Source organism: Ischnura elegans, chromosome 5 (genome assembly GCF_921293095.1).
Source record: "Ischnura elegans chromosome 5, ioIscEleg1.1, whole genome shotgun sequence".
Classification (NCBI taxonomy): Eukaryota; Metazoa; Arthropoda; class Insecta; order Odonata; family Coenagrionidae; genus Ischnura; species Ischnura elegans.
In genome coordinates, this window is record NC_060250.1 from 103155216 (window position 1) to 103182277 (window position 27062).

General features: G+C 35.2%; 1 protein-coding gene across 9 annotated transcripts in view; it reads right to left on the reverse strand.

Annotated features, from left to right (window-relative positions):
• The window catches only part of LOC124159351 (glucose transporter type 1), a 338182-nt gene that overhangs the window by 45841 nt on the left and 265279 nt on the right, over positions 1 to 27062 (reverse strand). For 5 of the 9 annotated variants that reach the window (XM_046535109.1, XM_046535110.1, XM_046535111.1 and 2 more), the window contains exons 1-6: positions 16346 to 16617; positions 7758 to 7853; positions 5443 to 5603; positions 3188 to 3312; positions 1703 to 1873; positions 591 to 698 (exon numbers count right to left, since the gene is read on the reverse strand). In XM_046535109.1, the coding sequence (XP_046391065.1) occupies positions 591 to 698; positions 1703 to 1873; positions 3188 to 3312; positions 5443 to 5603; positions 7758 to 7853; positions 16346 to 16591 (907 nt within the window). In that variant the 5' untranslated portion in view covers positions 16592 to 16617. Of the gene's footprint in view, positions 1 to 590; positions 699 to 1702; positions 1874 to 3187; positions 3313 to 5442; positions 5604 to 7757; positions 7854 to 10757; positions 10840 to 16345; positions 16618 to 16666; positions 17011 to 27062 lie in introns of those variants that run through there. The other 4 variants (XM_046535114.1, XM_046535113.1, XM_046535117.1 and 1 more) reach the window with 3 other exon arrangements.

The following is a 27062-nucleotide window of genomic DNA, read 5'->3' on the forward strand; positions in this document are numbered from 1 at the left end:
ACAAAACAGGTGAGCATATAAATGAAGCGGAAAATTATACCATGTCTAATTTAATCAATAGATAGAATTTCCACCACATTTTACCACAGATCATAGATGGTTTTCTACATGATTTTCATGAGAGATCTTCTTCTGCTTCATTGGTGAATTAACTGAATTTTCTGATGATATCAACTGGGTGAGGTTGTCTATGATAATTAATATTTTGAGACCCTTAGGTAAGTCCCTTAAGGATCAAGTCCAATATTCAAACATCAGTTATTTCAGACCACCTTATCTGTTAGAAAACACAACTAATATCAGGCTTGATTTTTTTGGGAAATGTTTGACTACAATAAGGGAAAATAATTTTTGGTTAGATGGAAAATTATTAGCATTAAAAAATACTAGCACTAGATGAAATTTCAGTTAATACATAAAAATAAATTCTATTTGAAGTATTATTGACGAGATGATGCCAAGAGAGATCTGACGTCCTTTGAGTCCAATGGCATAAAGAAAAATTTGAGGCCTTTCTTAGCCATATAAGCAATGCACCAGCCAACTTAGCCAGAATATGACCACATACAATACTCAACGGACGTTCTCACCTCTTCTTGCTTCTTCTTCCCATTGTTTAGTAATGAGCAGGTACCTTGGTGACTCAGGACATACTGGCAGCAGAATGAGCTGTAGGATAGCAGGACAGATTGCTAGGCCTGTAACAAATGGGATGTATCCTTAGAAAAATTTCTCATATAGACAAATGGATGGGCCAAGAAATTAGGTATTTCCACCTCATGACCAAAGACAATTTAAAAAATATGAAAAAGTTCTTTAAGTTAGTAGAATATGAATACTTGCACCACACAGATACAATTTGTAAAAATGATTGGTTATTCCAACTGGCAAGAATACTGAAAAACGAAACCAGCTGCTGCTTGATATGCACTTTTGGCATGATTTAAAAAAAAAATTGAAGATATGCTTCAAAACTCAAGTTGACATAGTCACTTAATCATTTAAAAAAAATCTATCAACGTTTTCCAATGAAACCAAAAATATGTCCCTTCAAGGTAGTAGATTCAAGGTAGCAGTTGTAACATATAATACATTTCTGAGTAATTGTGGAGATCTTCATTTATACCTCTATGAATTGCTTCATTGACCACAAACCTCAGTGGTGGGAAGAAAAATAACAGCTGCATACATTGAGAGGAAGGAGAGAGGTCTGGTGAGCAGCAGTTCAGTGAAAGAGACAAAAAGCTTAAATATTTTATCTTCCACAGGTAAGGCATGGCAGCATGGACCTCAGCAAGTAGAGACTGACAGGATTGGGGGAGAGTAATTTCCCTCTTTAAAAATATCATTTCACGTATTTCTTCATGAATTCACTCATTAATACTACATATAACTATGCCAGGCAAGGACAGTGGCAAACATAGATTTCATCTATCGAGGATAGTATATCAATGTAATGTGGGGTTAATTCATTGCTAATAAGAACACCCTATGATACTTTATATTTTAAATAAATGATTCCAAACACCACAATGATACTGTATCACAGTCAAGCCCTTGAATATGATTCATTTAAATAGCTCAGATTACAGCACTTAATTTTGTCTTATCCTCATTTCAGGGAGGCCTGGGCTTCCTAGGCCCACCTAATATTCAACCCTGTTGTGACCATCCATCACCTTAATTAAAAATTTTCACTCACCAAGGAGAACCGGCCAGCCATCATCTGTTCCCAGGATTTGTTCGATGCCAAGCACTTGGGAGATAAGGAGCCCCACAGTGACAGCCAGCTGGTTGACCGTTCCGAGGCCACCCCTGAGATTGAGCGGAGCTATCTCACTGATGTACATGGGCACAAGGGATGTATTAAGGCCTGTGGAAAAAAAATTACCATCAGTACCAGAAATGGTATTTTATCCAGCAACTATTAAAAATCAGTACTTGAAGTCAGTTAAATGTCTTTAAAATAGACAAACAATTAATTGCATAGCCAAAACTCATTTATCCCAGAGAGTTGATCCATTATCAACTTTTAACCAGAAAGATAAAATCATCAACAAAAAAAGGAACAAATAAAAAAATAAAACCACCATTAAATAATATATAAATATTAGTAACTTAATGGTAATAAACTCTTGCATTGATTTCATAATTCATAACACAAATTCATAAATTGAAACACCAAAATATGCAACTAATGGTAGCCACCACAAACATCTCTGAAAATTTGCAGGAAAAAAGACAGTATGTTTTCAAATGAATATAAATTTTGATAGATGAGGATGGATCTCACTATAAACCTAGCCATTAGCATTTGATACTCAGATGTGTAAAGGAGCCAATTACTTCCCTTTAGCTAAGTCAATTCACAACATGAGAATTTTACCCATTTTTTCCCATACAATTACCATCAGTACCAGAAATGGTATTTTATCCAGCAACTATTAAAAATCAGTACTTGAAGTCAGTTAAATGTCTTTAAAATAGACAAACAATTAATTGCATAGCCAAAACTCATTTATCCCAGAGAGTTGATCCATTATCAACTTTTAACCAGAAAGATAAAATCATCAACAAAAAAAGGAACAAATAAAAAAATAAAACCACCATTAAATAATATATAAATATTAGTAACTTAATGGTAATAAACTCTTGCATTGATTTCATAATTCATAACACAAATTCATAAATTGAAACACCAAAATATGCAACTAATGGTAGCCACCACAAACATCTCTGAAAATTTGCAGGAAAAAAGACAGTATGTTTTCAAATGAATATAAATTTTGATAGATGAGGATGGATCTCACTATAAACCTAGCCATTAGCATTTGATACTCAGATGTGTAAAGGAGCCAATTACTTCCCTTTAGCTAAGTCAATTCACAACATGAGAATTTTACCCATTTTTTCCCATACATGTACATTTCTTCACCCGGCTTTAAGTGCAGAGATCTCAGGTGATCTACTCACAATGCTATTGTATCAGGAACAGAAAAATGACAAAACATACATCCACGGCGAAAAATCAAAATTTAGCTAAACGCTTTTGGAACAAGAAGAAATGGCAGAGTTTTAAGGTCTTTCTAACAAGGAGGCAGAAGTTTCAAATAAGAATATTTTCCACAGACCTCTCCATCTAATGCAATAATTATTTGAGAGCAGCAAAAGAAGACGATGAACTTACCACAATTAACACCAATGAGGAACCTGCCGAGGAACAACACTTCATACGAATGCGCAATCTTGGTGAAACCCATGAGACAAGCACCACCAATGCCAAGTACGTTGTTCAGCAGCAGACCACCTTTCCTGTATGCATAAAAAAGAATATCACAACTTGAAATAATTTGATCAAAGCAGGAGAATATGGGGGGGGGGGGGGGGGGGGGGGGAAGAAGAAAGAAGGAAGGGGTAATAGCAGTGGCGATTACAGATGGGGGCGCAAGGGGTGCACGCCCGCCCCTCCTTTGGGGGCCCACCTGTATTGCCAAACATTGCAGAACCACAATTTGAACTTTTTTATATCATAAGATGGCATTCTCTTGTAGGTATATGTGGGTAATAAATTTAACTAAAATTTTCTTAAACTCTGCATGTGACTTGATTATTTTTTTTGGGTTACTGACATAAGGCCTGGCGGCAAAACCCCCTGAAGACATAAGGCCAAGCGACAAAACCCCCTGAGGACATAAGGCCCGCCAACAAAATCCCCTAAAAAAAATTGCCACAAAATCTGCGACAAAATCGCCATGGGGATTTAGTCTTGGGTGTTTTGTCAATGCAGGGATTTTGTCTCAGGCATTTTGTCGCTGCGGGGATTTTGTCTCGGGCGTTTTGTCTTGGGCCTTTTGTCGTCGGAGATTTTAGGAGTGGGCCTTTTGACAGCGACCCATTTTTTATTGGGATAAAAGTAAAGGTAACTCGAGATATCTTTTGCACCCCCCCCACCCCTTCGAGTTTTTCTGTATCCGCTACTGGGTAATAGGGTAAAAGGTTTGAACTCCCCTCCCCCTCTCAAATATTTTGCAAGATAGTTTTAACCCTTTGCTGTCCAACATCATGGCTGGCTCAAAAGGACGCTAGTACTTGCATCAGATCAAACATCAAGTTGAGCTCGACATTACAAGGCAATGTGATTATACAAGGGCAATGCTTCAAGAGATATCAGGCACTGAGGAATTTAAAAGAATAAAATCTTTCATTGAACATACATAATACAGTAATTGGATTTTTACTTTAAAAAATAAAATAAAAACATTTAAAAGGTCAATAATCAATTCTATCACTATTTTTTTTCAAAAAATTAATTTGGACCAGAATAACTGAAATTTAAAAAACTGGATCACAAAAGATTAAGTTTACCCTGATTAAAAGTACACCCTAAAATTTTACCCACCTCCAAAGGAACTCATTCCAATAAAAATGTCTGCAGATTATGGCCAAGCCTTAACCTTTTAACTGCGGAGTTAATTTTTATGCACATTTTTGTTTTCCTGTACAAAGTTCTTTCCTTATTGCCTAAGGACTATGGGAAACAATGCTTTTTGAAATTCTTCTGGTATAATTGCATGTGAAGAGTTATTCCCACATTGACCAACTTGAAAATCTGGTCACTTGCCTCATAGGCAGATAAAATTTTCTAATTGCGGGGTGATCTCAATTTTTGCTCATAAATCTGAATTTTACCATCATTGGAAGATAATGTTGTCATAACACTTCATTAAATTGTAGATGCTCCACCTTCAAGCAGCATAATTCCCAGTTTTTTTGATCAAGGATATCCCTCAGGGTAATATACCTACTCTACTGATCCTTGCTGTTATCTTTGCAGCCTATTTATATCCGTTCCCAAATGAGTTGAATAGTTGTAGAAGGATTCTTAAAATAAGTATACTGATTAAGGAATATCTACAGTGCAACTGGAGAGATTTTCCAACATTTCTAGCGAAAGAAAATAGTAAATATCTGTCAAAATATGCACGACTACAAGCAACTGCAATTTCCATCGATAATGTTGTTCTAAGTATGGTAAGCGATCTTGATATGTATTGATTGACTGGAGATGACTAAGAAGTAAGATGAGAGAGCTACCTTTCTATCCGTTCCCTGTTTTGCCTTGTGTGGACCCTTCCCTATCCTCTGTCACATGATGCGTATAGATTGTGGGCCCTGCATCCACAAACACTAATAAAAATACAACACGATCTTAATACGTATATGTATAAATAAGAAAGGTAAAAAACTGCATTCCCAATGAATTCAACATTTATTCCCTAAATATTTCGTAAATTCACATTTGATTGGTTTATTTTTAACCAATGAAATGAAGGAAGTACAAAGTACATAAGAGGTACATAATTACCCAATCCACCCATCAATTCCACACATATATGAGTTCCATAATACTTGATGTCAAAACAGAACACTATTATCACTCACCTTCCGAAACGATTGGCAATGATACCGCCGCTGAATCCTCCAAGCATGCCTCCGATGGCAAATATGGAGACGGCCACTGAGTAGAGGAGTTTTACCGAATCCTCTTGAATGTCTTCCCCATGGCGTTCCTTGTACACATCCTTCATGAAGTTCTCGATGTTCTGAGGCCAAAGGAAAAATTTTTATAATGTTAAGCATGCAAATATTAAGGACAACATATGACAGAATCTATTATTTCCTGTAAAACTTGGTTCACTGTAATAGATTTCCTGTAACAAGCTATTGTTTCCATTTTGGTCATAGGTTTCCTTGGTACCCAATTGAATAAAAATTGATTATTCTCCATTGCTCCCCCATGAAAATTCAGTCTTTAATCTTTAGATTTCCACAATTTCCTTCAATATTTTCTGACATTAGTGATAAATATCCCAATATTCAGCAAGGAACACATCATGCAAAAAGCACACATTCTTCTTTCATTCACCAATCTACTTTCCTCCATTTCCTTATAGTTTTCATTGAGTTCAGTGCTTGCAGTTTTATAATGAATGGTTCAAGAGAGTAAAACTGGTTTGATGCCAAAATAAACTTGTGAATGAGTAACTTACACAACTTATTCCGGTTGGTTTCATACCAGCCATAAAAATGGCATACATATAAAATATTAAATGCTGCATTCCCCAGAAATAAAAACAATTTTCCTGGACCAGGAATCACAAAATGGGCCTAGAGCCATTGGGATATCTGCACATACCACCACACTTTCCAGGTTTTAATTCTCTTGGCAATTTTATGTAGGCTCATCTAGCTGAATGCTATGGTTATTACTCTTTCAGAATGACAATGCAAGTGAGATGAGGCCTCAAGAAAGCCACAAAAAAGTTGAATCTCAAACCAATACTAAATTTACAATGGGGTCCTTCACTAAAGACATGAAGTTGTTATTCATTATAAGAATTCAATAGATGTGAGGGAAAGATACCGTGTGGGGAAAATATCTTCCTTCGTTATTGATTCTCTCATTAGTTTCAAATATAGGACTCAAAAGTTGCCACCCATTTCCCATTTTTCATGGCTTGGTGATGTCATTATGGCTGCATTGTTCATTTAATCATTCAAGGAGAGGTAAAGAATTGCTCACAAGAGTATAAATAACAATGGATGAATTGAGGCCCATCCACAATGCCACAGAGCAGTGGAGAAGCAGTGAACCACTTAGCATATATGAGTTAATGACTTAATCAACTTAACTGCATAAGAGTTAAGGTTGACAATTTTTCCCCACAAACAGCTTGAGAAGAATGCAATGGATCATAAAACAGAAAAATACATGTATCTTTCTTTTCCCAACTCTTCCCTATTCTACAGTAAAAGAAAATTAGTGAACGAGCCCATTGGCTAAACATGTGGTTACACTCCTGAAGGTCAAACAAACAGTAGTGAAAAACACTTTTGCAGTATGAAAACTTTCAAATCATATCAACTGCCACGTCAGTAACTGAATTGTCCATGCACCCATTCATTTGGGCATGGCTGTTTCTCTCTTTGTATTTTCTTATACTTTTATATTATGAACCTTTCCACTCATTTTCATTGGTTTCAAATGTCCCATAAAAAAATGGCAGCACTATTTCACTGGTGTCCCTCTGGAAATTTAATTTATTGAAGTTTTTCCTCGTAATTTTTTTAAATTCACATTAGGCATGAGCTTGGTATATGTGAGGGAAAGATGAGTAGCGAGGAAAAAAAACTTCCTCCTTCAATCATTCGCTCATAAGTTAAAAATAAAGAACACAAAAGTTGCCGCCCACTTTTCATGAGTTGGTGACATAATTATAGCTCTGGCTCATTAAATTGGTCGAGGAGAACTTTTCATTGAGGGAAGGTTTCACTCACTAGAATTTTAACAACAATGCACCCAGTAAGGCCCATGCACAGAGCATTAGAGTAGCGGAGAAGCGGTGTAAAACTTGGCATGAATGTAATAGCAATTATGTACCCATCCAGAATGACAATATAAGAGAGATGAGACTTCAGGAGAAGTTCCACCCTGTTGGTCACCAGGTGAGATGGTAACGCTTTATAGTGGGTAGCAAATGGAGTTTCACTCTGCCAAATAAGAACTTTGAATCCTTCCTTGAAAACAAAATTCTCATGGACTAGGTATCATACCATTGACATTTGGCTTACAAGGCCACTAAGCTATAGGTCACTGTTTAGAATCCCAGTCCATGAGAATTATTTCTCACGCTCAATTTATCTCACATGCTATTTATTAAATACATATATCCATTTTCCCTGAGTGACTTCCTTACCCCTTCTGGAGCATTGATCACGCCAGTGTTGTAACCGAACTGGAACATGCCCAAGACAGCAGAAAAGATGGCATACGAGAGGAAGAAGGTCAGGCCCTTTAGGTAAAACGAGAGAAAATGAAGAAATAGATTAGACTGATTATAGAAGCACATGGAGAAAACCAATTTCAGAGCAAGATTAACTGCATTCACATTTGTAAGTAAAATTTTGGAGTTAACCAATCTTCATACCATACATGCATATGAATCCTCTCAAAATATGATAAAAAAATGATGAATAATGATTTTAAAAATGTACAGTTATAGTATCACTTTAAATGATAGGATTCAAGTTTCATAAGTTGAGTCAAGTTTCCATAATTATTCTAGCAGATCATATTGATGGCTTTAATGGTACATCACTAACATTCTGAAAATTTTATAGTATTTGTTCTTAAAGATATCAAGCCCAATATAGAAGAAAGTGACATAAGGGGAAGTCATGTAGAAAGCAACATCAAAGAAAATATTTAACTTTCATATGCACGTTTATGAAACAACACACATGCAAATCTATTACTGACATCCACACAACCAACTTACACAAACATATGAAAACATACAGTTCAAAGAGAAATAATGGAGTGGGATCAATAGAATGGTAAGCATGGGAAACACATAAAACAAAAACATATGTTATTTCTCAATGGAGGCAATAAAAGGTAATCTCTTACCCTTGAAATCTAAAAAAAAACCAAGCAACTCTCTGAGAATCTGTGATTAAGAAAAGCTATATTTTTTTTAACCCTTTCACTGAGCTAGACTCTCACGAATTAGGGATTGAAAAATGTCACAAGCAATGTCGAGATGCAGCCAACTAAAGTTACAGAAACAATTTACATATTGCATTGCTATTTAACTTTAAAACCAAAAATTGCTGTTCAATACATAACACCAAAATAGGAAAATATACAACAGATTTCAATAGTTTTGACATTATAAATGTATTTGAAAATCCCAAATCAATCAGTCGGTAACCTGCAAAAATGCGACTAAGATATCTGTACAATTTGACAAACACCGAAACTTTGAGCTTTCAATAAAAATAGGTACTCAAGTACTTTTGCTCTTAAAGTAAATAATGGTATAATGGTGTTTATGGGATAATAGTGCTAATGCCAGTTCAAATTAGAGGTGAATCATTTTCAAAATTTTACACAACAAAATCTTTTCATTTGAGGGAAGAAAAACATAAATACACATGAGATATAAGCCTTAAATATGGTCTCTCCACCAACAGAAATAAAAAAAGGATTTTTGTGTATTTTTTCACCTGACTTTCATTCTTCTATGTCTCACTTCCATACCAAATGAAAAATGGTCAGTCCAACAAAAATCAGGGAGACTTTGGTAGGTGCTGTTTAATAATATGTACATGTATGGACTTATTTGAAGGCACTTAATTATCTAATGACAAATCTGCAAATGCATAATGTGAAAATCACAGGTTATCCCTACGTAGCACTCCAGTAAGTGAATGGGAGCATATCACCTTTTAAGCAATTAGAAAAAGCCATCATAAAATTAATTTCTTTGTCATCAGTATATTTTGCTCAAGTTCTTTTCAACCCAGGAAAAGCATCACAATAACAAATGCTTTGTTCTAAATGGCTTAGAAAATTAAAATATTAATACGTAACACATTCCAAATAACAATTACCATCGAGTTAAAGAAGCTGCTGTAAAAAACTAGTAATTTTTTATCCTATGCCCAGCTGATATTTTGTCCACAAATCATCTCTCAGACGATATGTTAGGAGATCAAGAACCAAGATCAGTATACTATAAAATATCAGCAATTTATCAAATACATAACCCTTTTGATGGTTTGTGGCTACCATCTCATTGAACAATTATTTCGACACACATGTAATTAAATGTTCATATTTGGCTCCAAGTTTAAAATTAGGTTTACATTGTTTTCTTGGCAAAAAAATCATACGAGGAGTACAAAACATTAGAAAAATAGTTGGCCATACACACTAGTTGTAACCATAGAGTGACATTATACAAAAATTCTAGCACGTACCGTTACTACACTGATGGGGAAACCAAGGTTACTATTTGGAGCCAATACAGTAGTTATACACTTCAATTATGGACCAATTACAGGAAGGGAATAAAGATTTTTAAACAGAGCATTAACATATTTTGATCTGATGCCAATTATTCTGAGACTATATATTTCCCTATATGGAGCAGTTTTAAAGCAAGAATGGTTAAGGCAAAAGGAAGTAAAATAATGCAGAAATAAAATGCAAAGAATTTATTTTCAATACATAACAAGGACATAAATGAAGAAAAATGCAAATAAATAAACCCCTAGAATAATGGAGAGAAAAAAACCAAAACATTTTTAAAAAACATTAAAATATCAGCAAAAATTGCAGTAGGTCAAATGTAACCTATGTAATGAAAACCAATCCATATTATGGTAGCAAGCATGCTCTTGTGAAATTAAAATCATAAAATTGACATTTAACGGAAAGAAAAAGAACTTTCATTGATACTATTGTATTACAGTTAAGAATTATAAAATTTCCTCATGAGAGCATTTCTAAGAATGGCTTTATAAGAACAAGGTGTAAAAATAATGACTTCGAATGAGCATCCGAAAATAATCAAGGGCTATCAAAGCCAAAGGTGCTCAAATTTACTTTGTTCCAAGTTATATATGTAAATTTAAAGCAGTATCAGTGATGGATATTGAACAAATGTCATTTACACTAATATTAATACAAATTTAGCTGTGAAATTGGAATGAAAAACTTTGCAAATTTCAAATTAAATAAGTTCAATTAATAATAATTGTCACTTGCCAAGAGAAGGGTATCACTTTCCAAGGTAAACGCATATGAAATTTGTAAAAAAATTCTTAATACGTAGTAGAAGCAGGGGGCTATAAAGAAGCAAAAAAGAATATCAAGTGAACCCTGCCAAACAAGGATAGACTTTACTTACCATCAAAAACTGATCATTAATTTGAATGAAACAGAGATGCAGAGCATTGAGATTAACATCATAATATAACAAAAGCAGCAGAAATCAGGATGATAGGCTGTTTCAATATGACATCTCATTGTATAGAAACTCGTCAATGCAAGACTATCAGGATGAAAATATAACGTCTGAAAGTAAAAAAAATATATAAAGGATGTTAGACAAATAAAATACTCGAAATATAAAATATAAATAGAAAACAAATTGAAAAAATCAAAGAGATAATGAAGAAAGTAATCAACTTGACTGGGAAGGAATCATTGAGATTCACCAAAAATCACAAGTAATTTCTGTGTAAGTTATAAAGCAAAAAGAAAGATTGTACCATACTACATATTTGGAAGCACACATTTCCTTCATCATTACAAAGGTAAGATAAATTAATTCAATCACTTATACGAGAAATTTCCATTTCAAAATTATTGTCAATATTTATAGGTATTTACACCAAATAAATTGTGTAAAACACTATCGTGTAATTAAATTAACGTCAAGTATTCTGACCAAATTTTCATGGTGACAAGCACTGCTGCATGCAAAAGTATAAGTAGAGAGTTCATATTCTTTCTTTCTTTCTATTCCGGCCAAATCAAAGTATTTGACTGATAATAAATATATGTATGTACTTCTTTACAAATGAAGTTTCCAAGGTTCCTATGCAAATGACAGGCCCCAAATAAGCTTAAGCAAAAAAGAAAAGGCCTAACCAGAAGTGGATCCTGTCAAATTTAAGAAGGGGAAGTAATGGGGAGGGCAGGCAGCACCCAATACATATTTAGGTGCCAAATGAAGATTTTAATGTCGCCTCTATGATAAATTTTGCATTAAAAAAATTTTTTTTTATTTGTTTCCTGATAAAAGGCCTCTAACCGGGAGTAAATTCAGAGCATTATCAATTGATGACAATCAGTTTCAAAACTTGTAGTACGTCAGGAATAAGCCTGACCAACAAACTTATTCCCTTGTATTTGGGGTAAATTTCCCCTCTCCTGAATCAGCCAGAGGAAAAAAGCCTATAACATCTAAAGTGCAGTTGATTTTTGTACCGCTAAGTCATGATACAGTGCTATTTAATTTTGAGAACCCTTATTTCGCTGCACATTTTTTCAACAAGTTATGCCCGGGTGACAAGGTTGCAATGCTCTCCGTGTAATGAAACTGTGTTCGCATATTTTGCAGTTTCATCCATTTTCTGGGTTGCTTTAGTGGAAGAGGATAAAAATTATACATCTTAAAGATAACCCTCATATCATTGACAGACAGGAGCAGATTAAAGTATTGTATAGGGGCAGTTTATTACTATCAGCGGCTCTTTGGTAGTATGGAACATATTTCTGCTGCAAAACTGCATATGAGGTATGATAAGCATAGACTTGATGGCTTTTGGAAATTTATGAGTGATTTTTAATTTTATTCACTACATTGGTAAAATGAAAACTTCACTTGGAGAGCTACCTAAAATTTTGCCACCTTTTCATCATTTCCATTAATTACAGGGGAAGGAGAGTAGCTGCCCCTCCTCAATCTGCCACTGTCAGCAGAAAACATATTTGAAATATGTACTATAAAATTAAAAAAAACGAATTTCCAATTAATCACATAGTGCGATACAATTATGCGCGCATAAGAAATCTATGCGATGTAGACATCGATACAACTACATGAAAAAGGTCATGTGTTGCAGAAAAAGAGATTTTTTTTCGATACCATGGCTAACATATCCTTTAAATTGAAAGTTCATTTGAATAAGGGATATTGGAGACACTTTTATGTACACATGCATAAAAAAGCAAAACTCCTTCTGATACAGCCAAACTAATATTATGTCAATGGATGCACCTTGAGTGGTAATAAAGAGCTATGAATTTATCTGAGAGTATAGGTATGTATCTGATTGATGTAATAACTCAGATACACTGCATAATAGCCTATGCTGCATGAAGAGTAAGTGGTGCACATGTATGATTAAGTGGAACTTTTGTGCTGATAATACTAAAGGAAAGTTTCTCTACAGAAGACAACAAATAAAGGTAAAAGAAGGTATTTTCACTAGCTATTTGTCAAGCACAGCAATTATTTACAGCTATGTACATAGATATGAAAATATTTGGAAAGAAAAAATTCACATTTCAGAGGGTTTGAAACAATATTTACAATTTATCTGTTATGTGTTGCTTAAAAAGTTACTTGGAATGAATGCAGAAAAAATTAGCATAATCTATTATTTTTGAACCATTAACCTTCTTAACCTGAATACAGTTTATACATGTACCATGAAAAGCATTCAGAATGCAAAACTCTTCAGTTAGGAGAAATTATATAAATATTTACAATTCAATCCAAGAATCAATGTTTTCTGAGAAACTACCTGGGATTAAATTTGGAATACCACTAAAGATGATGCCAGTATAAGCACATTTAACCACTAGTTGTAGAAATTTAACTTAGGTATGACTCGCATGAAATAACTATGAATAGTTTGCAAAGAAAACCATTTACTGCCCATGTATTTAACTAAAGAATATAGGGCTCTTTACTTTTCAAAACAATAAAATCTTCATGAAGTGATAGATCATGAATATATATAACTTATAAAATTTTTCTTAAATAGTGTGAAAGGAAAGGTTTTGTTAAATATAAAATAAAAAGCAAGGAAATAATTTAGGGGTAGGTTTCAAAGGTAAATAAAAATATATACATGGAGGTTAGAATTTAAAGGAGCATGGGCAAAATTAAAGTCATTTCTAGGTGATAACTTAAGATTTTTGGATACTGGAAGGCTAAATATTGCTATTTTGAAATTGATTTTATATTTTTTCCTGATAGAAGGGTTCTACCTGGGAGTAAATTTGGTATACCATTAAAGATGATGCCTGTATAAACACATTTAAGTACTAGGCTCAGTAAAAAAACCTTTACACTAGGAAATAGCGGGAAAACTTTGCCATTCCCCCAGCCACCACTACTGTGGAGTAAAAGTAAAAAAATTGTTATTACCTATTGTACATTAGAAGAGTTCATTACACAGGGTAGTCACTTGAATATTAAGCTGAAATTCCCTGACTTTGATGGACAACATACAAAAATCCCAGAGTTTTTAATAAAACATATGTGATAGAATAGTTATTTATGTCATTTACAGAGTAGGTATGTAATGTTAATTTATATATCACTGACTGTAATTGGAAATCAAACCTGAAAAAATCTATAAATACTACGATAAGAAATAAATTTGAACACAACAAAAAAGTGAATCACCTGAATTAATTGGTATGTATTAGCAAATATTTGATAAATTTGGTGATAATATGAAATACCAATTCCATTCTGAAAAATGCATGAGGTTTACTGCTCTGGTAATATTTATCTCCACTTGAGCTTTACTACTGGATTACCTCTATTGTTAATTCAATAATTAAGTGACCACCAATAGATATCATTATGGCTACTAGTAAATCCTCACAAGCTATAACATGGTCACCCGTAGACAAGAGGATGCATAGCCATTTAATTTTTAAAGTAAGATTTTTCCATGTTTGTTTTTCATTTTCTTTCACATTTCATAACTTAGTAAAAATTCCCAACCCTCCAGGCTTTCCAGATGATTGGGCATCTAGCTGAGTCTCTATATATGCATCCTCAATTGTATCAGAGTCAAAAACTGCTTAAACTGGCAAACCACAAAAAGGTGTTTTGCTGGAAATATAGGAGAGGGAAATACATGGAGGAGGGGGATATAGGTATAAGTGCGGAATAAAATTGTGAAGGAAAAATAACCTCAACCTCCCTTCTTGAGCAGTCATAGCCATCTGGAGCCATGGTAACTAAAAGAGCTATGATGTTCTCCACAAAGATAATTTTTTTCAAGCAGCTGAATTCCTATTTTTACATGAATTAACTTAATGACCAGAAATTAACCTCATACTCATGGATAGCTAGCTTCATTATTTATTCCATAAAATGTGGGAATTATTTTATAACATAAGAGCTTATGAAATTTTCATTGTATGCATTTGGTTACACAGTACAATAACCTGTAAGAGTTAGTGCCTAAATGCATGGATGACTTTGGTGGTACAGAAGATGTACAATTGCAGCAAACGAATCAGAACAAGTTCTATTTTCTGTGCATGCATTCATACAAGTTGGGTGACTACATGGTGTCATTTTTGCATTCATTCAAGTATTCATACAATTAGACATAAACTCACATATGTTGATGTACTGTGTAACCAGGCCTAAGGATTGTAAGAAAAGTGAAAGAGCAAAACACCTTATTGTGAGTCTGATCTAGAGTCATGTACCTTTATGTTTAGGAAATGTGGACAATTGAGGACAAGAGAACAAGTAAAAACTCGAGACAATATAAATTAGGGTATGGAAGAGAATGGAGAAGGTGAGATGGATGGAGAGGATAAGGGAAAAGGAAGAATGATAAATATAGAGGGTGAGGAGAGAAAATTCCTAGAGGAGATTCAGAAAAGACCGAGGGCCTGGATGGAGCAAGAATTAAGCAGGGATGAGATGCTTGAAAGTGTATTAGAGGGAGGAATGTCAGTAAGCAGAGGGGTAGGAAAAAAATAGGATTTATAGATACAATGAAAGTGAGTAGTCTTAATGTGAATTGCGATGCATATTCTTTCAATGACTCAAATCACTTTTATACATGTTTGAATAAATGTTATCTTTACTTCATTTTCTGAAGTTCAATTTGTTTTAATTGCTTTTTTGTTCTTTAGTGTTTTGGCTGAATTGACATCTTGTTGACAGACATAAAAAACCAAAGGATTATTGTACCAGAAGCCATGTTGAGGAAGAAGGAATAAAAAAAACACCATTGGGTCAAGTGATGCTACAGTTATAATAATCGCTTTGATACATTAAGTGTAGGGATGATCGGATACCTCGGATCCAAATATCCATCCTTCATCGGATACATCGGATCCTAAGTCGCGGAAGACAGCGGATCTGGATCCGAAATTTTAAATAATAGCTTCAGTGAATACAATGCCTCATAAGGGTGGAAAAAGTTTTGATTCTCTCTTCGAATGCGCTGTCGTATGCGATTCTTGTCCTATGCCACTGGTCAGTGGTTCATCCGAAAATTTTTACTATTTTCCTTTCCAAACCCAAGCGTAACAGTTTAGCTCCTGAGCATGTGAAAATGTTTAAAAAAAAAAAAAAAAACTTGAAAGCCTATAAAAATGATTTTTAATTTATAAAAATATTAAAATGTGTATGAAAATTTAAAAAGCATCCCTTTCACTGTATGTACCCAGAATAAACTTGTATAATTACTTTGTTTAATAGTAGGAATTTGAAAATGCATTTGGATCCAAAAATATCCAATCCGAAAGATCCGGCTCCCAAAATCAAGGATCCGATTCGAATCCGGATCTGAAAAAATCCTAGATCCGTCCATCCCTAATTAATTGAAGAGCAAAATATAGCATGGAAGGGAGACAGGCTAATGAGATTTGTAAAAAATGCTCCATGTAAACCTACCTCAACCATTAGAATAAACCCCATTATGCACATTCTCGACTCACCTGCTCGAGAAGTCGTAGCTTCCGCCGGTGCGTCTGCTCCTCCAGCCGATCCACATACTCTCGCAGCTCCTCGATCTCCTCCTTGACCTGCTGCACGGCGTCCAGCTCCCCCTTGATGGCCGCCATGTCCCGCTTGACCTCGCTCACCTCCGACTGGCACGACTCCACCGACTTGGTCAGCTCCTGCAGCTGCGTGCGTATCTCCGAGAGCGCCACCGACGTCTCCACGTGGTGCAGGTGGTGCATGTGGTGGTGGTGGTGCCCACCGACGCCCCCCGACGAAGCCCCCCCACCCCCACTGCCTCCCCCACCCACCCCCATCCCCTGCAGCTTGTCCAGCTTGTCGTTGAGATTCATGCTCATCACTGTCACCTGCTTCTGCAGACTGCAGGAGGGACGGGACAGGGACCAGGGAGAGCAGTTTTTCATTGTTGTCCAAGGGATGGGGAGAGTTGTGGGGAGGGTAGCGAATGAGGGGAGGGGGAAATGGTCGTGCCGATTGAGCAATGTGCAATGGTGGCACACGAGAATGTTTCAGCGTGAATACAAAAAAAATATGGCATTTGCAGTTTTGTAATGGTAATATGATTTTGCAATGATATGTTATGGTTGGAATAATTTGTAGCGGCATTCAAAATTGAAATAAACAAGGGAGAGAAGGGAAAAATCAGAAATTGGAATACATCAAGAATTTAGGCACAAAAGAAACAAAATTGAGTTAAGATTAATAAAAATATATAATATAAATGTAGATTGATTAAACATTGTCAATGAGCACGAAAAGAAAATAATTCAAAGAAAAGAGATAATAAAAGAAATTTTGGGAACATGTTTCCGTGATGAAAATTATATGATGAGAGTTGAATTTTATGATGCCAAAATGGAATGTTTACAGGTGTTATGTACAGGATAGTGATGATATTGAAGCCAGGGAGGGAAGTATGAGATGTTTTTGAAAATTAAATTTGTTAGGGGATGATGTCAAAAAGATAGGGGAGGAAATGGGTGGAGGAAAGGAGAGAATCAGGTGATGGGTGGCAATGGGCAAGAAAACACACGTATTTGCACACAAAAGCACAGCTTTTCAAAAAGCATAGGTCACTATAATTTGTAGAAGATAATCACCGTGATCAATGCCTTACTTTATACACTTGGATTTCACTTTGGGCTCACATTTTGACTCCTTATTTATCTTCAGAGAGCTCTTAAAGCAATTATGTGGACAAAGAGCTCAGATAAGAAGAAAAATTTACAAAAACCAAGTAAAAACCTCTCCCTCAAGGAGCTTTAAGAGAAAAAGTTTCCAGTGAAATAGATATACATAGAAGAAACAATTGACCAATGTCATCCCTTATCTGACTATGGGAGAATGAAACTGAATAGAAAAAGGGCAGGAGCACAGAGAGGTGGTTGCCATTATTCACGAAGACTGAAACACAAAAATTTCAAAATGTCCGGGTGATACTTGTTAAAAATCCTTAAAAAATGTGTCTCTGCCACTCTGGACACAGGAGATAAAAAGAGAGATGGGTAATATGGGACAGTGAGGATGAATTTTACTTCCAAACAATGGAGAAGAATATAAAATGAATTAGGAATACCACCAAATACTTTTAAACATACTACCTAGAGTAGAAGTGCTAGGTGTGTAATGAGCTAAGGTGTTCACAACCATTTTAGAACTGTTAGCAGTGCCCATAGGCAAAATGAAAGATGTCCAGAGTGGCAAGGAACAGAAAAAACATTATAGTGAGGCTAAAGAAACCACAGATGGTGTGTAAGGATAAGTTAAAAAATTCATTGAGGGCAGTAGTGGGAGAGCTCAAGCCCTCAGCCAAGAACCTTCAATCTATTGTGAAGTATGCAGAAATCAACAAAACAAATACACATTTTGGAGGAATTTCCCTAACAACGGATAACAGAAGTTGCAATTTTATACAACCTGAAACATAATTGCTCACAGACTGGAGCAATTTAGATGTGTATACTATGGAAAAGATATCAAATCACTAAGGATCGAGGAGGAGTACATTTCCTTCACTGAGCCCTCAGAGAAGCCCACAGATTTTATGGGTATAGTTAGGCACAATTATTAATAGGGAACATATTGCATCAACATGGACTAAACACAAGGCGATAGTAACGAGAAGAGACAGGGACATAGAAGAGGGGGGAGGAGGAGCAACAACAGAGGAGAGGGAAGAGCCAAAGACCAATTGGAGGGCAATGCAATGCAGAGAGAGGGCATATGATCAGCATTATGCGCACACATGGAGGAGGGATAATGTGCTTCAAGTCCACTGCACCCATACAGACACACATATGACCACACCATCAAATACACAAACACTTGCAGACATGGACATAAAAAGTTGAAAGAAGAAAAAGCAAAAGTAAAGTAATTACAGTAGACTGGGGTAGGAGGACTTATTCGGCACATTCAAAATATGAGGACGCAATAGAGCATGCACTTTCTAATTGGCCCAGGTATTTATTTAAAATTTATTTCAGTAAAACTACGTTTGGGAGCCAACAAAAGAACCCCATCAACAAATCACAAAGATAAAATAAAGGCAAAGTTGAAAACAACAAAATTAAAGTAAAACTTGAAAGCAAAAATCATCAAAAGAGTTCAAAACAAATTTTTACATCTTCCACAGTTATCACCAGCGGATGAAAAAAATCAACTACCAGTTCACATGCACAAAATAGATTTTCATGTTTTCCAAAAGTTTGTCAAAAAAAAAATAAATGCGACGGTCTATCATTTTCTTTATGTTAGCTAAAATATAATCAAACTGCGTCCCGAAAATGACACGACAAATTCATTTACTGCAACAATTCAAATTGACATTATTGCAGCTCTTAACCGTTCTTGACGTTACCCTGGTCACAATTATTTGTCAATGATGGGAGAAAATTAACTAACACGATGTTATCTCAACATCAACAATTTCATAAACAATCATCTTTCCTTGAATGATGCTATCATTTCGGCCGAAAAATAAAAAAAATAAAAAATTTTGTTTTCCACAGTACTAGATTTCTTTGTCAGCTGGTGAGATATATGCCATGTCCATGATCATTGAAGAAAATAGAAGATATATAGATATTTAAATGTATTAATATATATAAAATTATATATATTATATGTACTTATATAGAGAGACGTGGTGAGATATTTACCCGTACTCCAAGCCGCTGCCACTAGAGAGAAGAGAGAAGGGGGGAGATGGGAAAGAAATCCCTTTTTAGTTCCAAATCTAACCACGAGATTCAAAATGTAGCGCCCCAAATATTTCCCCCAACTCCCTCCCCTCCCCGTCCCAAAACCCATATACACCACAACGAGTGTCCACATGACAGACAGAGACAAACAAACAAACATACAACACAAAATCCCAGCCACCCTTAATTTAGCATTGACAAGCTCTGCTGCTTACATAGCTTACATTTCCCACAACAAACAGCGTCGAACCCTCTTTCCATTTGATGCAAAATACTGACATTTCAAACTTGTTTTTATTATTATTACTAAATGGCACTCAAGCCAAAATTTGTTCTTAACTTGCGTGCTAATGGCCTCAGTGGCTACAATTGCTCCTTTTATGAAGCAATATGGTGCCTGCATCATCATCATCTATTCTGTGCATGATCCAAGGAGGCTTCAAACTTAAAACAAAATATATCCACAAAAGGGTTTGAAGGAAAATGCCCCTGTGCATACAGAAATATAGAAGGATGAGAAAGGAAAATGGAATCAAAGAAGGGTGAAGAAGGACAAAGGGGATGTTGTTTTCCATTGAATTAAGAGGCAGCACCCACCCTTATGCAATGGAGAGGAGCTATTTTGCATTTGTTGGGGTCAATGGAAGACGAGTTTGAAGCAGGATGGGAAATGTGCTATCGCAGGGTTATGGGCTGTGCAACTCAAGTGACCACGAAATTTTTTTCTAATTCAACTTCGGCAAGGGAATTGCAGTCATTAAAGGATCACTGAATAGAAAACTATGGATCTCACAATGGATGGGAGGAAGACAGATCAGGAGATTGGTGTGCACGAGGCTGCAATGGGAGGTCACCTCAAGGGATAAACAAAGTTAGGTGTAAAACATATGCAAATAAAGTAGAATTATATACCATCATCCTGGTTTCATGGCATAGAATAACTGCCTTAAAGACTAAGGTGGTGAGATAGCTAATGACTTTTAATATTCATGTTTATGGCTAAAATTAGCTGTTTTAAATTACATATTTTCTGTCTACAGGGTAAAATAGAGCTTAAATTCATGCAAAGTAATTCACCAGTTTAGCTTCCAGTGACTATATTGGTTCATTATCAAAACAAAATACAGGTTTAGTCCTCATACTTGGGGGAAGGGTCTTCCTACTAATGATTCAATACACATCACAAAAATAGCTCAATAGACAAATGTTATGGGTAAAAACTATAACAAGGAACACCTACAAACATATGTGATGTACATGTTATGATCTTAATCCACCTATCAACTTCCACTTTTGCTGGCAAAAGTCTTACGAAGTTGGTACGACCTGAAATTTAAATGAAATTCACTCTACATGAAGGTATCCTTAAATAACTAATGGTAATATAACTTTCATTTGAGACTTCAGGTAGCAATTTTATAATGTCAGATTTGCTTATCATAAATATTTTCTCCATAGATTTCCGATACCGATCACTAGATACAAGAATGCATGGTGCATTGCTTGACCCATTGCTCACTTTAAAAAAGTAAAGATGCTTAATCTCTGAGCACATACTTATTATATTCAAGTATGTATTTCCATCTCCTAACATAGACAGGCCTAAGAAATAAATGGTCTATTACTCAAGATAGGAATTATTTATCTGTTATCGATGCTATCGAGAATTCATATCATTCTATAATCTAATTTCATGTGAATACTTTACCATAGTTTGATGAGGAAAATTTGGCTATCCCAAAAATTATACCAGTACAAATTAAATATAATTAAGCAGAAGAGGAAATAGCAAAAAATGAAGCATTTTTAAAAATAAAAATATTATTCAGCCTAAAATTTTGAAATTCCTGAATTATTGTCATAGAAGTGAATAAGCAAAATAAATTTCAGATGAGTAAAAATAATGCTTCAAGAAAAATGACATGAGCACAGACAATTGCGATAGAAAAAAATTTTTAATGGAAGATTCTTTGAAAGGAGAAATCCTAATTTCAGATGGAGATTTTTATGTAATTTATTTTACATGCAGCCCATTCCTATGTACACATTCTATTTTCATTCATAGCAACACATAATTGGAATAATGCAGCCATATCAATGCGTCATTTATTTCTGGATTCTAAAGACAATGGAAAGATGAAACATTTTTCACTCCATGCATCCTTGATACCATAATGAAGAGTAAATCGCCACTTCCTTCATTTTGAGCATCAGATGACTTTCACTGATACTATCCTTTGAGTCATTATGTCAGTCAGTCATATCAGTTATGCTCCATATTCTCTGGCATGTTGAGCAGATGCACACAATAGAAAACATGGGCGTACCCAGCGAGGGGTAGGGGGGGCAGCTGACCCCCCAGAAGCAAAAATCTCGAAAGTCTTTAAGCAAAATCAGTACTGAATTGAAACAAAAGTATTCAACAAATTTTCTTTAAACCCACGAAAAATGATACGTATTAGTTTAAGAAATGAAACTAAAATAAAACTATTTTTTCAAAGAAATAATCTCATAAATCCCAAATCCCATGGCTTACCCCCCCCTAGTTATGATCCTGGGTACGCCCAAAATGATCTTTGCAAAGGTAGAAATGAGAAAAAATTTCCTGATTAATCAATAGTTGGTCATCAAAACTAATCGCCAAAACCATAGGGATGGAGAACTAACATGCAGCCAAATAATGTGATTATCATGAGTGCACCAAAATCTTTGAAGGCATCTAGGCAATCTAAGTAATAAAGGGGACTACAGCTGATTATACCAGCAGATACATAGTAGGTTGAGTCAGGAGTAATACTTACAAAGTGATTAGCGAGCTTTTGTAATTTTACCCAAGCAGCACGATGATATCAATAACTGAGATTAAAACACACGGTAACAGGCTGTGAAAAGGATTTTATAAAAATCATCTCCATACTGGACTTTCATCAGGAAAGTGGACTTTCCTCTCGAATAATGTATTGTTGAGAAAAATTTAAAGATAAAGAGACCTAGTTTATAAAATCTAGCCAGATGCATCACATGAAGAAGAAGGTAGAGACACTACACTGGAAATTGACAGTAACAGAGAGGAGACATACATCCCATGGCTTAGCCATGACTAGGTTGGATCTTTGGTGCAGACTTCACTTAAGATGTCTCAGTGGCAAGCATTAAGCAGAGGCCACAAAGATGCAGAATGATGCTGAACATCTGGCCTGGATAATCAGTGCAGTTACAGCTGGTAATCAGCTCATCTCATTAAGTATTTAGATCTTTAATGTTTCAAAAAATTAATTATGTGGATTAATGACCAGGGACAGTTAAACTAAAATCTCCTTTATATGTAATTACTCAAGGAAATTTACAGTTATACTGTTATGTGGAAGCTTTTTTCTCATTATAACACTGTGTACTGAACGACATGAAATTAAAACATTTAATGATAAATTTTCACAAGCACAAATTTAACTTCAACTCATGCCCTGAAGTGTTAATAACAGACAGCATAAACAGTTGTTAATTGAAGCTAAACTGACAAATAGTCTGTAGACAAAGTGCACCGCAAAGTTCTATGTGGTGGAGAACAGAGATGCCGACTTACAAAAAATATTGGGGGGGCCCAAACCGGGGATCTTGCCCCGAGAAATTTTATAAGTAGTGAGTTTTAAGTTTTTTAAGCATTTTAAAAGAGTCATATGATCAACATTAGAACCCTGACAACTCGAATCTCGATATCTGGAGACTTCGGGAAAATTGACAAGCCTGATTTTTCCTCACACCCATAACGAATTTTTGAGGGGGCTCGGGCCCCCTCAGGCCCCATGGAGTCGGCGCCACTGGTGGAGAATAAGAACTAATTGCTGCTGAAAATATACATGGACATTTTATGATATCATGATGAGCTTTAAGTCCACTTTAAATAGAAATGTGATCATTAATAAAGATTTTGATGAAAACAAAATATAGGTTAGAATGACTTGGGTTCCTTGGCAAAAAAAAGAGTAACAATTAAATGAGCAACAATCAATGGAATATGGATATGGAATGGGACAGTATCTCTATCATATTTTGGTATTGTAACATCACAGGTAGCATAATCCAAGGAGTTTTACTTGACATTTCTCTCGCCAATATATATTTATTTATATTTCATTATATCTTAAAAGCTGAGGCCCATTGGACGCTTCCGCAAAAACACTTACCTATTAATATTACACTTTCTACTACACAGCAAAGTTTGAACATGCTGTGGTGGTGACACTTAGGGTACCTTCCCTTGTCAGAACAAAAAAGTGCCCACAAGTCTACAAAACTTTGGAAGAAATAGTTATTTCTATTTCTTAGCACTTAATGAGCAATTCAAGATTCTTAGTGCAAGAAGCACTGCTCTCTAATTACCTGTGGGTTTACAGAGCCATACTTCAGTTGAAGTATCTCTTGGAGACTAACAGGCAATGTGGGTCATTGGTTTTTGAAGGTGCTTTTTGAGTTAAAATATTGCAAGCAAAACTAGAAACACCAAGCATATAAGATTGCCATGCATAAATTTTTTCATGGACAGTCAAAGGCAGGTACGATATCCGAGATGAAGGCATAAAAATCTACGATCCTCAAACATTTACTTTAGTGCTTTATTAAATTATTCTTGTATGTCTCCACAAGCCATCGTCAGGATCCATTGACTTATCAACCGACATTCATTAGTACAAGGAAATTCTTTGGTTGTGCAAAAATATGAAAGTCCTTATTGTGGCATTCAATGATGCACTCAAAATCATGGCCTATTTTAACGATAAAGGGAAAATGGGAAAGGTCCTTTCTGATTAGAGAAGAACAATGAGCTCAAGCTGTTCATGGAGTAAGTAGACACAAAAAGGTGGATTGGAAGACGGTTTCAAATTTAAAATTTGTAATGGTAGTGAGTCATCACTATGATGACAGACTTAAGATTTTTCTGCTTGGTTTAACTATTGAGCGTAACTCATAATGACATTATCTGTGATTTTAACCTGTTATATAAGTTTTACTATGCATTTTTCCACAGCAAAATTGGAGAATAATTATGTATTCAACTAGGCCAATCTTAAACTGCCATGACAGACATGAGTAACTGCAAGCAAAAATGTTTGATGAATCTCATTTATAACTATGTAACGGCTACACAAAACTGATGAATAAATGATGCGGCACAAGCAAACTATGCTGCTCAAGCAACAAGTTCTCTAAAGAATTTCTAGCATATAATAAACCATGGAAGGCAGTGGTGGGGCTGTACGAACATTATATTCCTCGAGTGTCATGAGCAAGGGAGTATAAAGAATAGTCGGAGATATTTGAGAAAAACCCGAAAAGGCAAATTCTATCTGGCACCTTTATGACTGCTCATATAGGTATTTATTTAATTATTCATATCAAAAGCATATGTATTTTCCCTTGTATAAATAGGTATGTCCAAAATTTATTCACCAAAGAAGTGTATAAAATGTCTTAAGTCAAATAACTCCATCAAATACATCTGAAGAGGTACATAGCTTGATTCTAAAAGAAAATGAATCATTGAATTCATTCACATTATTGTGAGAAAGGTCATTTTTTTAGGCAGAGTGAGGAATTATAGAAGTGAAGTATTTTTAAGGTAGCATATGAAGCCTTGATCAACTGCCTGCAGAAATTGATGCTTTCACATTTTGCATTCACACCATCGGTCATTGGTCACAAAATAAAATTATATTCATACACAGTGGACAGATAAATTATGGGCTTCCAACACCAAAAACATGGAAATATTCATTGATTCTATTCAACATTATGTTATTTATATTATAAAAATCCCAGAAATATTACAAAAAAATACTTCCAAAGGAACTGACCAGGCCAAACAAGGTGTCATTGACAAAATCTATTCCATTCTTCTATCTCAACAAATCTTATGCATTAAACTTAGATTGAAAACTAAACTATACCTTCACGCAGATCTTTAATGATACTTAAATATGCACCCATGATCCTAAGCATGAGCAGTATACAGTCATAAACCCTGGGTAAGAGATTGGCGAGGTAGCCATACATATATACAGTTAACTAGGGAGTTAGTGCAATCAGGGTTAACACTTTAGAATTAAAATATTGTGGGAGTAGCTAGTGAAAAAGGAAAACAGTAAAGTGCTTTGGCAAAAAGGAGCATTGGGTAAAGATCAGAGGAAAAAGGCTGACATAGAAATGGGATTTAGGGAGACAGAGAGGAAGATTTGGGGCAAGATCAACAGCGACGAAATAAAAAAAGCAGGTCCACAAATGAGAAAAGAGGGCTGCGAAAGAAAGTGAGAGTCTCAAACAATAACAACAACAGCAGAGCACACATCATTTAAATTAACTGAGGCACTCTTTCCACTTGCACAGGAAATGAATGGGGACACCACCCACAAAGAGTGATGAACACGACCAAGGGCAATGGCAGGCCTCACAGTTCAAATCAATGCATTTTGTCACCTCAAAACTGAATGAAAAACATGTTTCAAAAGAACCCCAGCTATTCTAAGTCATACTTAATAACAAACCCAAAATTCAGTTTGGTCTGCCACTACCTTAGTTGAGGAATAGGAGGCCAAGGATGAGCCACTGCTAAGAAATAAGGACAATTGGTGACAGCAACAAGACTCTCGAGGGGTGAAAAATTATATTAGAATCACTACTTTTAGATTTCCATAACGTTATGAATTTGACGCTAATTCTTCTCAGAACTCCTTCATAAAATTCTATGTATAGTCACCACTGTCTCACACCCTGAGCCCAGAATATAAAGACAAGAGTCAATGTAAAACTGCCTTGATGTGAACAGTGAAACTATATGGAGGAATACCCAGAAGACCTAATTATTCAAATGCTATTCTTTCCTACAAAAACTGGGCCATTAGATAGCTAGATGAACAGCATTCATCCGGGACTGAGGAAATCTTTCTGATATCATGCTAATCCTGACAAGCATACCATACACGATATATTTACCCCATCTAAACTATTGCATTGCTGACAGAAGTGTGCAATAAAGAAAATCTAGGTGAGCACAGTAAAAAAGATTGGACAAAAACCCTATCTACCACACATTTTGCCACTTGTGTTCCATAAATTATTGATCTTAATGGAATACATTAACTGGAGAAATAATGAAAAGAGCAATCAACTATTATTACAATTCTTAAAAAAAGTTTTTTAAAATAAAAAAAATCATTTTTTTTGGCAAAAGTATTAATTAAGCTCATTTAGTGAATATCTAAAAAAAATAATTTTTTCTCGCTAAAGTAGTAGTGATTTTATTATGAGACCTATGTTTAGGTACTAGAGTATGGAGTAAGCGGAAGTATCATCTCAAAATAATTACCTATCAGCCCAATGTGATCAAGACTTTCTGCACTTGAGTATATTTTATGATTAGGATAAATTTTTACTGATAAAAAACTATTATGCTATTCCTACAGAAATTAAGCTATGCTTTTAATTTTTAGAACTT